At 30.6% G+C, this 14181-nt stretch overlaps 1 protein-coding gene across 1 annotated transcript; it reads left to right on the top strand.

The window, feature by feature from the left end:
• The first annotated feature begins 767 nt into the window (after window positions 1–767).
• Window positions 768–13007, top strand: LOC149487176 (uncharacterized). The gene is made up of 2 exons (XM_089697451.1): window positions 768–943; window positions 9193–13007. The coding sequence occupies exons 1-2, from the start codon at window positions 923–925 to the stop codon at window positions 12529–12531; spliced, it is 3360 nt and encodes a 1119-aa protein (XP_089553577.1). The 5' UTR covers window positions 768–922; the 3' UTR covers window positions 12532–13007.
• The last annotated feature ends 1174 nt before the right edge of the window (window positions 13008–14181 follow it).

Genomic DNA, 14181 nt, shown 5'->3' with positions numbered 1-14181 from the left:
TATCATATTATTTTAATATCTATTTATGTAAAGAAATAAATCATGAGGAATGCTGCAAATAAATTAAATTATTTAAATACAGATCCGCAGCATACATCTCCTTATTAATATTGTAAAATGTAGTGAAAGTAAATATGTTTTAAAGCCCGCATCATTATTTACTGAGTGCAGCAGAATTTATGTGGGAGCATTTAAGGAAGTGCACAAAGATGCGCAGGCACTCCTTTATTTTGTTACGGAGAAATCTAACATTTGTATTATGTATAAGTATTTCAGATCCTATAATTTCTATTACTTGTTAAAATGTTATCTAATTATAATAATATCGAAAACTATATCGTTTTTTTATTTGAAATTACTTATACCTATGTGTTATTTATAAGTCTAAATACTTACCTACCTCTAAGCAAGTGTACTCTTTTACTTGCTCTTTAAATGCTGATTTAAGGACATAAACAAACGTATTTTAGTCAACCTTATAGAATCTTAGGATTTTTCACGGTTGATAACAATATAGTGGTGGTGTTGTTATTTCTTAAAATTCGATAATTTATTAAAAAAATTGCACCACTGTAGTTACCATAATGTACATTCAAATAATTTAAAGTGCATAGAGTCGTGCGTTACCACCTCTATCAATAACTAAGGGCCCAGTTTGACTAGCCATCCTGCATTAGTGTGCAGTTACAATGCATGTGCATGATGCACCGCCTACACACACACACTGCCACGCTCCGCTACCCCCATATATAAACCTATCTCTAACTATCCTTGAACTTCATTTCATCACTGATCGACCATTGAAAACCACCCTTTAGTTGTAATATCTTAACTGCATTAGGTATTCTGGATTGTGTGTGTGTTTAAAATATGTGATTGGTTGTCAAGGGACTGTGATATTTTGTGTTAAAATTGTTACAAAATGAGAGCCGTATTGCAAACGGTAAGTTTTAATTATTTGTGATTCTTTACATACTTAATTCTTAAACATAACTATGATTTTTTATGATTATAATAAACGTTGTCCTAAAAATAACTGAATCAGCTGTTATCAAAATAATATAAATATAACCTTTTTATTAGTTAGAAAACTTAATCAATCACTAAAATATGTAATTATTCAATTTAAACTCATTTAAACTTATAACGAGCTGATATACATCGATCTAGCCTCATAATACATTTATAACATGAATAATTTAAGAAGTTGTGTAATATCGTGTCAGAGGCCAATTATACTGGCTCAAAGAGTTAAATAAACAGAAGTCAGCACTTTATGAAAGCACACATTTTAAAAGTTATAATACTTTTAAAAATTACTAAATAATTGAAGCAATCCTTTAAGAAGGTGTATTTAACGCGCTATTAACTGGTTTATTAAGAAATTCTTAACTAAGGGTCTCAATAATGAAAATGAATATTTAGAGATATCGTAATCTTCAATTTAATCTAATATCATACAATTTTCTAAATAATAAAATTCTAAAGAATATTGTGATTTAATTCGAAGTACTCGCAAGTAATTTTATGGTCGAAAACTGTCGATCGATGTCCAAATCTAGTTTAAAAAGTACCTACTTTATCACTGTTTTCGTAACTTCAAAATTCATGCTTTTTATTCTCAAGTTAGATATTTTAATCTTTTGTTTTTTCTCTGGTACTGTCCAGATTAAAAAAAAATAATCTATCTCGATAAACGCGCTTTTTAACACGTAATATGTACATTATAGAATGAACGCGGAAAAACAACACGAAGAAAATATTCTTTTAGATTTATTGCCTTTACATCATAATCGCAAGTCATTTGAGTCATCTGAACATAATATTCAAAAGTTGGCATACATTCTTGGGGACTTTCCGTCTATTTCAAATATGATGAATGGTTTATTTATTTTATAAACACGTAAGATTAAAATTAATCTAAATAACAATAAAAAATACTTATGTACAAATATTCAGTGAGAAACAGTCTCTACAAGTAATTAAAAATTAAAATCATTGCTGTCAGTATCAGTATTCACTATAAATGTATATATAGTAATTTTATAGTAATAGTAATTTTAATGATATTAGTAAATCATTATTTCATAACGTAAATATTATTTTAATAGTTATATTCGTATTATAAGGCGTATACCTATTGAAATATTTGAAGATCTGACAAATCTGATTATTTAAAATTCTTAAAAAAAAAATTTTGTAACCGTAGTATATTATTATTAGTCTGTGGTTGTAACTACAAATTTAAAAAGCTTTAATTTAATTTTTTAAAAGATTTAATAAAATCATACGAAAGTCAAATTTCAATTTTCTAGGTTCTTAATTCAGTTTTTAGTTTAAGTAGACCCGAAACTTTAAACAAAGTTAATTTATAATTCTTAGATTATTGGGTATTTTAATAAATATTTACTGAATATATATAAGTTTATTTCGTAGAGACTGTGTTCGATATCTTGATCTTAAAAATGCTTAATCTGTAGATATTGAGAAACGAAGGTGGAGTCGGCCGAAACGGTATGTTATCAATAAAGATTATAGAGCTCTAGGTACATATTAGTCTTATAAATTTAAATAAAATTATTGTGTGGGTATAGAATTTATACAGCCATTTAATATTAAAAAAATTTAATGTCGAGTCTACTGGGAATCAAATAATTTTCTCGAGTGACAAATACTTCCAAAGTAAAATATAATATGTATTTAACGTTTGACAAAATACTTGATATGCACATTACATACATTATCACCATATTCACATTCTACTATACATATGCAATCTAGATTTAGGTACTACTAGGTTTCCGCCCGCGGCTTCGCTCGCGCAGTCAAAGAAAAACCCGCATAGTTCCCGTTCCCGTGGGATTTCCGGGATTGCGTAATTTTCCCGGGATAAAAAGTAGCCTATGTCCTTTCTCGGGTATCAAAATATCTCCATACCAAATTTCATGAAAATTGGTTCAGTAGTTTAGGCGTGATTGAGTAACAGACAGACAGACAGAGTTACTTTCGCATTTATAATATTAGTATGGATTAGCTCTACAACATTAATTAATAGGATATATCAAATTCTACGCCACTTAAAAACACAAAAACTTAATTGCACTTAATACATAGGTATTTCCTTTGTTTTGTTAAACGTTACTACCGTATTGTTTGGATAACATTCATCACTTTTGTCGCCAAGGAACTGTCCATTGTTCATAAGGTATTTATTAATCAATTTAATCTCTTCCGTTGCCGGAATATAATGTATTCCACTTTCTATATAGTATTATATAATAAGACACATGGCCAAATTAGGTACGCCTTAACGAATCAGGCACGGTATTAGTTTCGAAATTAGTAATAAAGAGTATTTAGAAAACATTATGTTTACGAACTATTTATTTATTTATTTCATAATAACAAGTAATATACAGGTTTTACCCCAAAGCATTATATGTTTAGTTTAAAATAAAATACAGAAAGCTTCGAAGCTTTATGAGAACGTTTTTATAATTTAATAGCTGTGCCCCGTGGTTTTTCCCGCAGTACTCCGCTCCTGTTGGTGCATAAATGGGCTAACTATAACACCGACATAATTTTTCAAATTGGACCAGTAGTTCCTGAGATTAGCGTGTTCAAACAAACACACAAACTCTTCAGCTTTATAATATTAGTTTAGATGTATGTACATAGTCTAATTCACACTAAAAATATGCCTATGTGTATTTATTATTGTATTTTCCTTATTCTGCTCTTCTATATTCATTTAAATATTACCGTATTTGATAAATTACGTATTCAAGAAGAAAAGACAAAACACAAACATGAAAACACGGATGTGAAAAATCTCCACACAAGATTGTATACAATGAATGAAATGAAACCGAATTCAGCAGATATGCTAATTGCATTGATCAAGTTTCGATTTCATATTAACAAAAAATAAACGACAAGACGTAACGTTAATTATAAGGCAATTAGTAATAAGAACGACGTGGGATGCGAATCTGATTGAGTGCAATGTCTTCTCGTATGAAAGTTCGCGTGTCTGTTACGCTTTGGGTTTTGCGTGAGTTTAATGCCTTATGTAATTATTAAATACTTGGCTAAATTAACCTTGAGATGAATGGAATTAAGAGTATTCTTGTGTGTAATGGGATGTGAAACGTTATTCGGTTCATTGTTTTGGTTTATAGAGGTGATTAGTGCGCGACGTTTTTTCATAAATTATGGACGGTTTGTTTCCGTTTAAAAGACTTCCTAGTTCCCACTTTCTAAATTTATGAAGCCTTTTTTATTTATTTAATTGGTCACTTACGTATGCCTATGAATGTTCCTATTTTTTAATTATACCTAATCGTGATACTGATACTCCTAAAAACGGATTATCGTGTTATGGGTAGGCATTATAGGAATGTTGTAATCGTTATGATTATAGACAAATTGACTTATTCGTTGAATTACTATTATTTTGAATTTTATTAATAACATAACTATATGTGTAATCTACATAATGATTAGCTTAATCTCTTTTAAACACTAAATAGTTTATATTGAATTATTTTCCTTACATTGTTCACTATTCATTAAATTCTACTCTGTAATATTTTATTATTTTATTATTTAGAGCACACAAACTAATTCAAATCCCGACTTCTATTTCAACTTTCAAGTTATAATTTAGTGCTGTTTAGTAAAATTACGAAAAACTGAGCAACATCACAACATAGCTGCAGTCCATGTATTTCGTTATCAATTTATGTTTAAAGTAAACTAGGCTAAAGGTGCGTTTACACCACACCGCCATAACACTAATGTTGTATTTCATTTTGATATTGGCTAATAGGAATGGATATGTCATGGACAGAGTGCTCTTTACTGAGGAAAATTTTAACTTTTTAAATATATGGAATGCTATTAAAAATACTATTTGGCTCATCCACAAGAGTTGTAAGTGAATAATTTTTAAATGTGACGAAAAGGAAAATCCTAGTGCAAATCTAATGTTAGGGAGAGCTATAAATGTAGAGTTTTAATAACATATTGTCGTTTAAGATACCTACTTACATTCAATTTAACTATGGTATAAGTCGTACTTGAGAATTAGAATAAGAAATATGAAATTTTCATTTATTTGTAAAAAAATATGTAACACCATACTTTAAATCATTAAATTCTTATGTCAAAATATGAGCATAACCATAACCACAGTTTAGTAAATAAGTAGTAAGTTCATAACAATAAATTTGTTCAATTTTTAACAAAATTGCTCATAAGAATCGGTCTCGTTCAGAGAAAGCTTAAAATGAGTCGATAAATATTGATTGATAATATTATACTGTATAATTTTCTCGTTGCATCGTAGTTTTGTATATTACTGTTAATTTTATATTAAGCAATAGGTATCTGTAAACTGAGAAAATATAGTATGTTAGTTTTAATAAATAGCTTCTTTTTTAAAAAATAAAAACTCTTGAGCAAAATACGAAAAAACAAAGAAATTGAATATAGGCACGACATATCTCGTAGTCAGGAAATAAAATGTGCATTTTGTAATTCAATCAGTTTGTCCAAATATATTTTCAAAACTCAATTAATTACACCTTCATAATTATTTTTTAACTTTATAAACAAGTCAATAAAATAATATAAACACAACCACGATGTAACCACCGCCACCGCGCCGAAAATACGCTACGGTTCGAAATGAAGCGTCATACTCATAACTGTATGTGAGCATATTATAACTTGACAAATAATTTCAGCTACATCAAATATACAATGAAAGGGAGATAGATGTGCAATCGATTAGCTATTACGTCAAGTACTGTATGTACATACAATGTTATCGGAAACATCATAATTCCTCGTAAGGCACTAAACAGGTAGTCGATGCGACATTATACGCTTTCCCCAATGAATTCCTAGTGAAACTTCTTTAAAAGGCCACAACGTAAGGGCAGAGAAAATACATCCCACAGATCTTGTCGCGTGACCTTTGGCTTTGATTTAAACGTTTAATACCCTTCAATAGAATGTCAACACTTTCTAATATTATTATTAAACATAAGTTGTGTTACCTTGTAAGGATATATTATGTAAGGGGTTCCCAGTATGCGAGCTTTTGAAGGATGTGTGTTTTTCGGCGTGTGATTAGATATTGATTTGTTTTGATTTATTCGTTTTAAGGTTTACGGTTTGCTTTATAAACACGACTGTTTTATCCATCCATTATATTTTAACTGCTATTTAATAAAATGAGTATCGTAGATTTTGATTGAGCTGTACAGAGAATAAAGCTATTTCTTCAAATGTTACCCCACATTCAGTGAAAATATTAAGTTCAAAAATATGTCACAATATATAACGTAGTTTATGTGTATCATTATTTTTACATCTAAAGTTTTTATCTGGAATTGATGCTAGCAACAATTATTAAAAAAAATCGACATTGATAAACAAACACACAAACATCGACATTCGTGATATCGATACCTACCGTTGAAGTTTATGTAAAGCTTTGCGCGATTTTATAAGAAGTTATTGAATTTACTCAAAGCACCGTTTATAATTCACAACCCATCTCAGTTTCAACGTTGTTCTCTGGGAATTATCTTTTGCCCCTTAACCCCGGACAATCGCTTTGTATGCATAACGAATTGAAAGCTTCAAGCGAACCGTGGGTTAGAAAGTGTTTGTATCCTTAAAAATTTTGCATTGATCGCCACTTAGTATATATTTTTATACATTAATTGTAGATAAGATAGTTGATATATTAGGAATATTAACTCAATTTTAATATTTTTGGTTAATTAGAAATGCAAATTTAATTTATTTATTCATTATGTTAAGTTTGATGATCATTCTAGCAGTGTTCACAACAACATAAACTAACATAACATAATATACATTATAAAAATCTCGTGTATGTATGTCGGGCGATGTCGAGATGGTTTTTCAGTATTTTAACATCGCCATAACCTATCATAGTATTCTTTCTCCCCTACTGTAAAGTAAGCAGAAATAATAATAAATGAAAATATACATGTTTTAAAATTACCTTTGACTTTCCTATCGACGGATAACCCAACCAAGGACTACTATTGATATACAATTTATATGTACTAAGATTTAGATAGGTATCTGTACTTTTTTAATCTCTACCTCATCGTACCTCAATTAAATTTTATATGATTATAAATAAATGCCCACCTACAACTTATTTCGTCAAATATACAGGGTGTAATCGTTAAGTGTGCACAAGCGATTATTCCGTAACTATTGCAGATATCAAAAAACTTTAAACTGATATCGAAAGTACTTAACCTAATGAGTAAAATGGCCATAATAAATTTTTAAAAATAAAACGAGAAATAACCAAAAATGTTACATTAAACGCTCCCATACAATTTATTTCCCATACATTTTGTATTCATAGTAGATTTTCGAAGTGACGTCCTTATTGTGCAATACAATGAGGAGGTCTATTTACAGTTTCTAAATGAACTTCCCTCCAAATTTGCGAAGTAATTAAAGCAGAAAACCAAAAAAACAAAAAAAAGCTAAAATCTTTCATATTAAATGTATAGGTTGATCCAAAAGTAATGATAATTGGGTATTTCCTGTGCACATAAAAATATAAAATAAATGTTTTATGCTTGCTCATGTAATCACTAAGTTATCACAAAAAAATTATATCTACAGGCCACGTTTCCAAGTATTAACATTTATTTTAATGTGAACAGTGCGAGCCAAAATGTTTCCCGACGAAAAGAAGAAACAACGATTCGACATTTAGAGGGTGAATTTCTAAATTTTTAATGAGATCAGGATAATTTTTTGTCACGATTTGTGACCATGGGCGTTACCTGGGTTCACCAATCACCATGTTTATGCTGAAACCAAGAAACAATCAATGGCCTGGATGCGAGCTTCCAAAGTGACGGTGAAGATTTTCAAAGTGAAAATTAGTGGGATAGATTAAAGCCGTAGTTTTTTGGGACGCTGAAGAAATGTGGAATATTTTAAGAAGGTAGCCACTACTACACAGGGCTCTTACTACACAGACCAAATTAAAAGATTGCGGGTTGGCGGAATGTTGGTTTACCAAGACAACGCACCAGATCACAAAGCGTCAGTTGCGATGGCTGCCAATCAAAAATCGGCATTGAAAATGCTTGAACACCCACCCTGTTTGTAAGATCTAGCTCCTAGTTAATTCTATCTCTTACCTCGGCACAAGAAACACCGTCGATATAAGAAATTTTAAGACGACAGCGAAGTGATGGCCGATTTTGAGGGGTTTTTGTAGATGAAGTCAAAGTTTTTTTTCTAAGTTAAGGAAAAAAAATATATTATCTAGTTAGAAGACTATCTAGAGAAATACATAATTATTTTAACTGTAATGACCTTGTTTAATATTGATTATCATTACTTTTGGATCAACCCATGTATATGGGATATTCATATCTCATACTAAATGTATGGGAGGGTTTAAAGTTAATATTTTAGATATTTCTCGTATTATTTTTAAAAATTTATTATGGCCATTTTACTCATTAGGTTAAGTACTTTCGATATCAGTTTAAAGTTTTTTGATATCTGTAATAGTTACGGAATAATCGCCTGTGCACACTTAACGATTACACCCTGTATTGTTTTACATTAGAAGGTATATGTAATATATGTATTTTAATTTCGATTTGTTTTAAAGTATATAATTTATATACCCTGAGTTTGTTTCTAGGTTAATGTGTACCTATAGTTTTCATAGGCTATACGTATATAACACTAGCGGTCCGCCCCGGCTTCGCCTGTGGTACATATACATTAAAAGGTAGCCTATGTTCTTTCTCAGGGTCTAAAGATTATCTGTGCCAAATTTCATCAAAATGGGTATAGTAGTTTATGCGTGAAAACCATACATACATACATACAAACCTTTCCTCTTTATAATATTAGTATAGATAGAGCAATAACATAAAATATATACGCAGCATATTTTTAAGTAAATCTTTAATTATTCATGCGCAATTTTTTATTTACTTATAATATATTAACCATTTAAAAAATATATAGATATTGTTTCAAGAAACAGAATAATTTGTCCTAAATATAATAGACCGAAAACTTTCAGTAAAGCGATAGAGCGGCGTGTATTACCAAACAATTCGCTAATCCTGTATTTAATTATTATTTCTGTTTCAGATACGGTTACTAGTGCTAATTCTAGTAGTCCACAACACGCACTGTCAAGATGGATTCAATAATCAAGACATCCTGCGCGTACAACAAGTGGGCAATGATGGACACATCGAAACGATTACAGGCTATAGCAAAAACATACATGACCCAAATAGTCAATCAATTTCTTCCATGAACGTTCAATACCAGATGCAAAATGACGCAAACAATTACGATTTTAACCGCGACCGCGGCAGAACAAGGAAAGTTTATCGTATCAAAAATCCCTTCCAAGGTTCGCAAGGAGATGAAACTCAAATGGATAGTAACAATTCTCAAGATACAGGTACTGCAGCTAGTAACCAGTATGCTGGTATGCAGTATTCCCTACCACCTGAGGAGTTCTTGCAACAGATGAGAGCGGAAAATCAATACCTCCAACAACAGCAGCAACAGCAGCAACAACATCAGCAACAGCAACAGTTATCCACGCAAGCTTCTGTTTATTCATACACGGCTACTCCACAGCCCCAATATTCATATTCAACCATGACTGCTTCTAATTACGATAATCAACCCCTTCAAAATATGCAAGAACAAAAGTCTTTAAACTCTATGTATAATTCTAACCAAAATACATATCAATATAATACTGCTAATAGCTATAATTTAGATACTCCACATAGTACCCCAGCGCCTTCGTTTTTATCCACACCGAGTAATCAATATAACATTGGTACACCTACGAATACATTTGTTTCTAGCGCCTCACCTATGTACATAACTAGCCCACCTAACTTGCAGCCATACGTATCATCTCCTTATACAAATACTCAAACAGGCACTGTAGATTACAATAGCAACAGGGTATCTACAATTGGCAATAGCATACAAAATTACGATACAAATATGTTAAATAAAAAAATGCAGATGGAATATGGTAACAACTTAAGATACCAAACAAATTCACAGAATCAATATCAAAATGACTATCCTTCATCGACTATATCTCCAGTATCCTCTCCGTATTCGGAAGAAATAAGAGATAATTGGCAGAGTTCTGGTTCTAATTACAATAATGGTTTGGCCCTGCCTAAGTCTAGCCAAGATTTATCTCTGTCACAATATCCCCTAAACACACACTACCGATATAATAACCAAGAAGACACAAAATTAGATAACAACTACGACAATATTAACCAAGATAGCCGTCGTTTCGGTGCTATAAGTGCAGCAAATAATGTATATTACAATTACATCAATCCTGATAACCAACAACAAAATAATTATAAAGTGCAAGTTAGGGAAGTAGATCAACAATTTGGACAAACGCCTAGTTATTCGCACGGTGATTACGGATGGAAACTCAACGAAAGAAGGTCGCCTAGCTATGGGGGAGATGTTTCGACGGGAAGTTACTCAGGCTATCAGTTATACAATACAAAATCAGACAATAGTGGAACAATGAGTCAAGTTAATTTCCACATGGACACAAGTAGGCCGTATAACTATAATCAAATATCAAAATCCAGTACAGAAAAATTAGAAGCTGAAGAATTTGCAAGGGCTGCAGCAAAAGCTCATGAAAATTTAAAACAACAACTAGAAGCTAATCGGCTTTCAGCAAACCACCAATATGGTAACAATTTTTATTCAAATGGTGAGTCCTATTATACAAACAACGATAAATCTAGAAACAAATACGAAAATCAAAATTCTAATCAATATTCAAGTGGCTCATTGCAAACAGATTATAATTCTCCGTCTCAATATTTTTCAAGGGAAAACTACGTAGATAATAAACCTAAGCAGTCCTTTGATCATGATAGTGCTATAAAAAATATTGTGCCCATAGATGTTTCGAATGTTGTTCAAAACTCTAATGCTCAAATGAAGTCCAATGGCTTGGATTTAAACGATAAATACAGTTTAACGTCTTATAATAAAGAACAAGTTGAACAAAACTTAAAACAAGCTAATCGACCGACGAGCGAGACTTATTATAAAGATAAAAACAACGTTTATTCATTTGGAATTAAATCTCAACCAGAAGAATACATGTCTATTGCTGAACGTTTGAAACAGAAGGATTCTGTTTCTCTCCAAGGAAAGTCGCAATCATCAGATTCTATTTTTGGATTTGGAGGATTTTCTGGGAATAAACGATATGTTGATGATTCGTCACAACTAAACAACTATGGAAGTCACTCTTCTAGTAATCAAGATAGTTCTATATCTGCAGATAGTATACAACAGAATATTTTACAGCGTAAGCCACTAACAGGATCCGATATAGCGACCCTTATGAAATTTAATGATATACCTCTTCGTCTCACACATAACTTAAATGTTGACTCATTTAGGTTACAAAATAACAACTTTGATCAAAATCCATTACCCAATCCGCTTCCAGTTAGATTAAGTCAAAATCTTGAGAACCATCATGTTGATGTAGCAACCGATATACTCAATAAATTAATCGCTAGTAAACAAAATAATATAAACAACAATAGGCAAGAAACTGAGTCCCAAAATAGTAATTTATTATCTACTATCAATGGTTTTAAAGTGGCTAATCCGTTTAATATTGATTTGAAATTAGTTGCTGAAATGCTTAAAGGAAAACCAATTATAGATGACAGTCAATTAAATTCTTTAAGGGATCAATATACAAAACCAATAAAGTTTGACATACCACAAATACAACAGCTTCTTTTGAAAAATGATAATACTGGATTAAGCACCAGTATCGGGACTATTCCTAGCTCTTATTTCGATATTTTTAGTAACAATCATTATCCTTTTCAAGGAATTAAATATTCACGCAGTGAGGAAGGACCAGAAAATATTCCAATTGCAGAACCATCAAATAGCCATCCAATAGGAGCTGTGGTCGAAGAGGACACTTCTTTAGTCGGTCAAGACAATACTGATTTATCTGAATCAGATGAAGACACTGAAACTAACATTGATGAAGATCGACCTCTAAAAATGTTTTCTACCAATCAAAGAACAATGGGTGATAGATATAGACATACCAGTTCGTTGACACACGGTCGCCATGCCTATCAAAGAAAGTATCCAAAAAGTTCAGTAGACCAGCCTTACCCCTTGTTAAAACCACCTCCTCCACACAAGTTACGTAGCAAGGTAATTCACCATTCTGATAAAAGTAGCCGAAAGAGACGTATAACTAAGCCTAAGGCTCTCAGATTTTTTAAGACGGAAGCTCTTTATGAAGCAAATGCATCTGATGTTGGAGAAACAAAAACTGCTGTTTCAACGCTTTTAAAGCCACCACCTGTAATGGAGGATAAATCAGATGTGGTAGACGAGGAGGAAAACCCTATAGAAGAGACGTAACTCTTGTTAATTATCACATGAATGTGTGTCAATAATAACTTATTTTCTATTAAAATGTAGTATACTGTCGCTTAAACATATTGTATATTTTATTGATTTTACTATGAGTATAACATTACTATTTATTTAACATGAGCTTTTGTAAAAATCAGGACGTGATTAGGAGAAGGACACATAAATATATATTTACTGTCCATTATTTAAGATGTTGATCGTGGTAGATGTTATTTGTATTTTATGACAATATGATTTCTTTTAACAATTTCCATTATATACTTCTGCCATTATAGGATAGTTATTTCTGTAAATAAATCGTAGTTTTAAAAATAAATTTATAATTATTATGTAAGTTGTAAATATTGTAATGTTATAATAAGATTAAAAGCATTTAGCTGTTTTGTATATCAATACAAACTGTTGATTTATTCTAGATTGTTAAGTTTTTGAGCTCGTTATTTAATAAAATTTTGAAACTATTTTTTGTATCATTATATATAAGAACCTACAGAAATTTTCTTATGTTTTCAATCCTTCTTATAAGTTAAAATCAACATAAAAAATAAAGTCTATAATCGGAATATATTTTATACTCAATTCATGTATTGTATTTACATAGGTAAATAAACGAATGATTTTTTAAAAATGTTGTCTAGAATTCCTGTATATATTGAGGTTTTGCATTATGCTTAAAGCATTAATAGAATTATCAAAGAGCAAACATATAACAAACCTCAAAGGCATATATTATAGTAAAGGCATATAATGTGTAGTAGTAATAAAGGCAAAGGCAAAACGACATAGTTTAGATAGACATTTGTGAAAAACATTTTCCTTTACATAATATTTATCTTGCTCAACGCTTAAACCCTCCAAAATTACCTATTCGATTTTATACTTTATGCAATAAAAATGTAACTTTTACTAGCCTGTAATTTAAAATTTCACTCTAATATCCTACCTTAAACAAATGACAGAAGTGCAAAGTGTGTTAGAGTGCAAGACCACAAATTAATTTCTTCCACTTCTTGGGGTGAGAAAAACGATAAATAAAACTAATTTGATATGATATATTGTTTAAGATAAGAGTTGCGTGTGTTTCGCTTTCTGATCCCGCTGCTTAGCTGTTGTTTTCGCGGCCATTCCATACAATTCACAAGAGAACATATAATCATTACGATGCTTCTGCAGAAATCAATCAATTTGAACATTCAATTTAGCGTAAAATATGAACGCTTCTTTATTTATTGGTTTTATTAATCTTGTGTATTGAGTATAAAAAATAGTATTTAAGTTTTGATTTACATTTAATCAGTATTGAATATTGATATCTATATCTTAATCCAGTTTATTAAGTGCTTAAAAATAATTGTTCTTACGTGTTAGTGCTTGTTTAGTCAATATAAAAACATGATTTATTCTGAGTCTGAGAACATTAATAGACTTTGCATGTTTTGTATCATATAAGTAATTGAATTAACTATTCCATGTTATTTGCCAGAAAAGTTGAATATTTGTTTTTATTATTCAATTTATTTTTTTATTACATTCTATTTTTGTGACTTAATTTATTTAAGGAATATTATAGTGTTTTAGATTGGTAAAGACTAAAGATTACTCTTTATATATACACAAGAAAATTTATTAGACTCC

Source organism: Colias philodice, chromosome 7, assembly GCF_061535455.1.
Source record: "Colias philodice isolate Cphi_HAF_F1 chromosome 7, ilColPhil1 Martin Lab GWU primary, whole genome shotgun sequence".
Taxonomy (NCBI): Eukaryota; Metazoa; Arthropoda; class Insecta; order Lepidoptera; family Pieridae; genus Colias; species Colias philodice.
This window is presented reverse-complemented; position numbering and strand designations above follow the sequence as displayed.

What these genes read in the sequence shown, in the direction of transcription:
- LOC149487176 (XM_089697451.1), top strand. Translation starts at nt 923, where the DNA reads ATGAGAGCCGTATTGCAAACG. An exon ending in TGAGAGCCGTATTGCAAACG is followed by an intron (nt 944 to 9,192) that starts GTAAGTTTTAAT and finishes TTTCTGTTTCAG; the next exon opens with ATACGGTTACTAGTGCTAAT.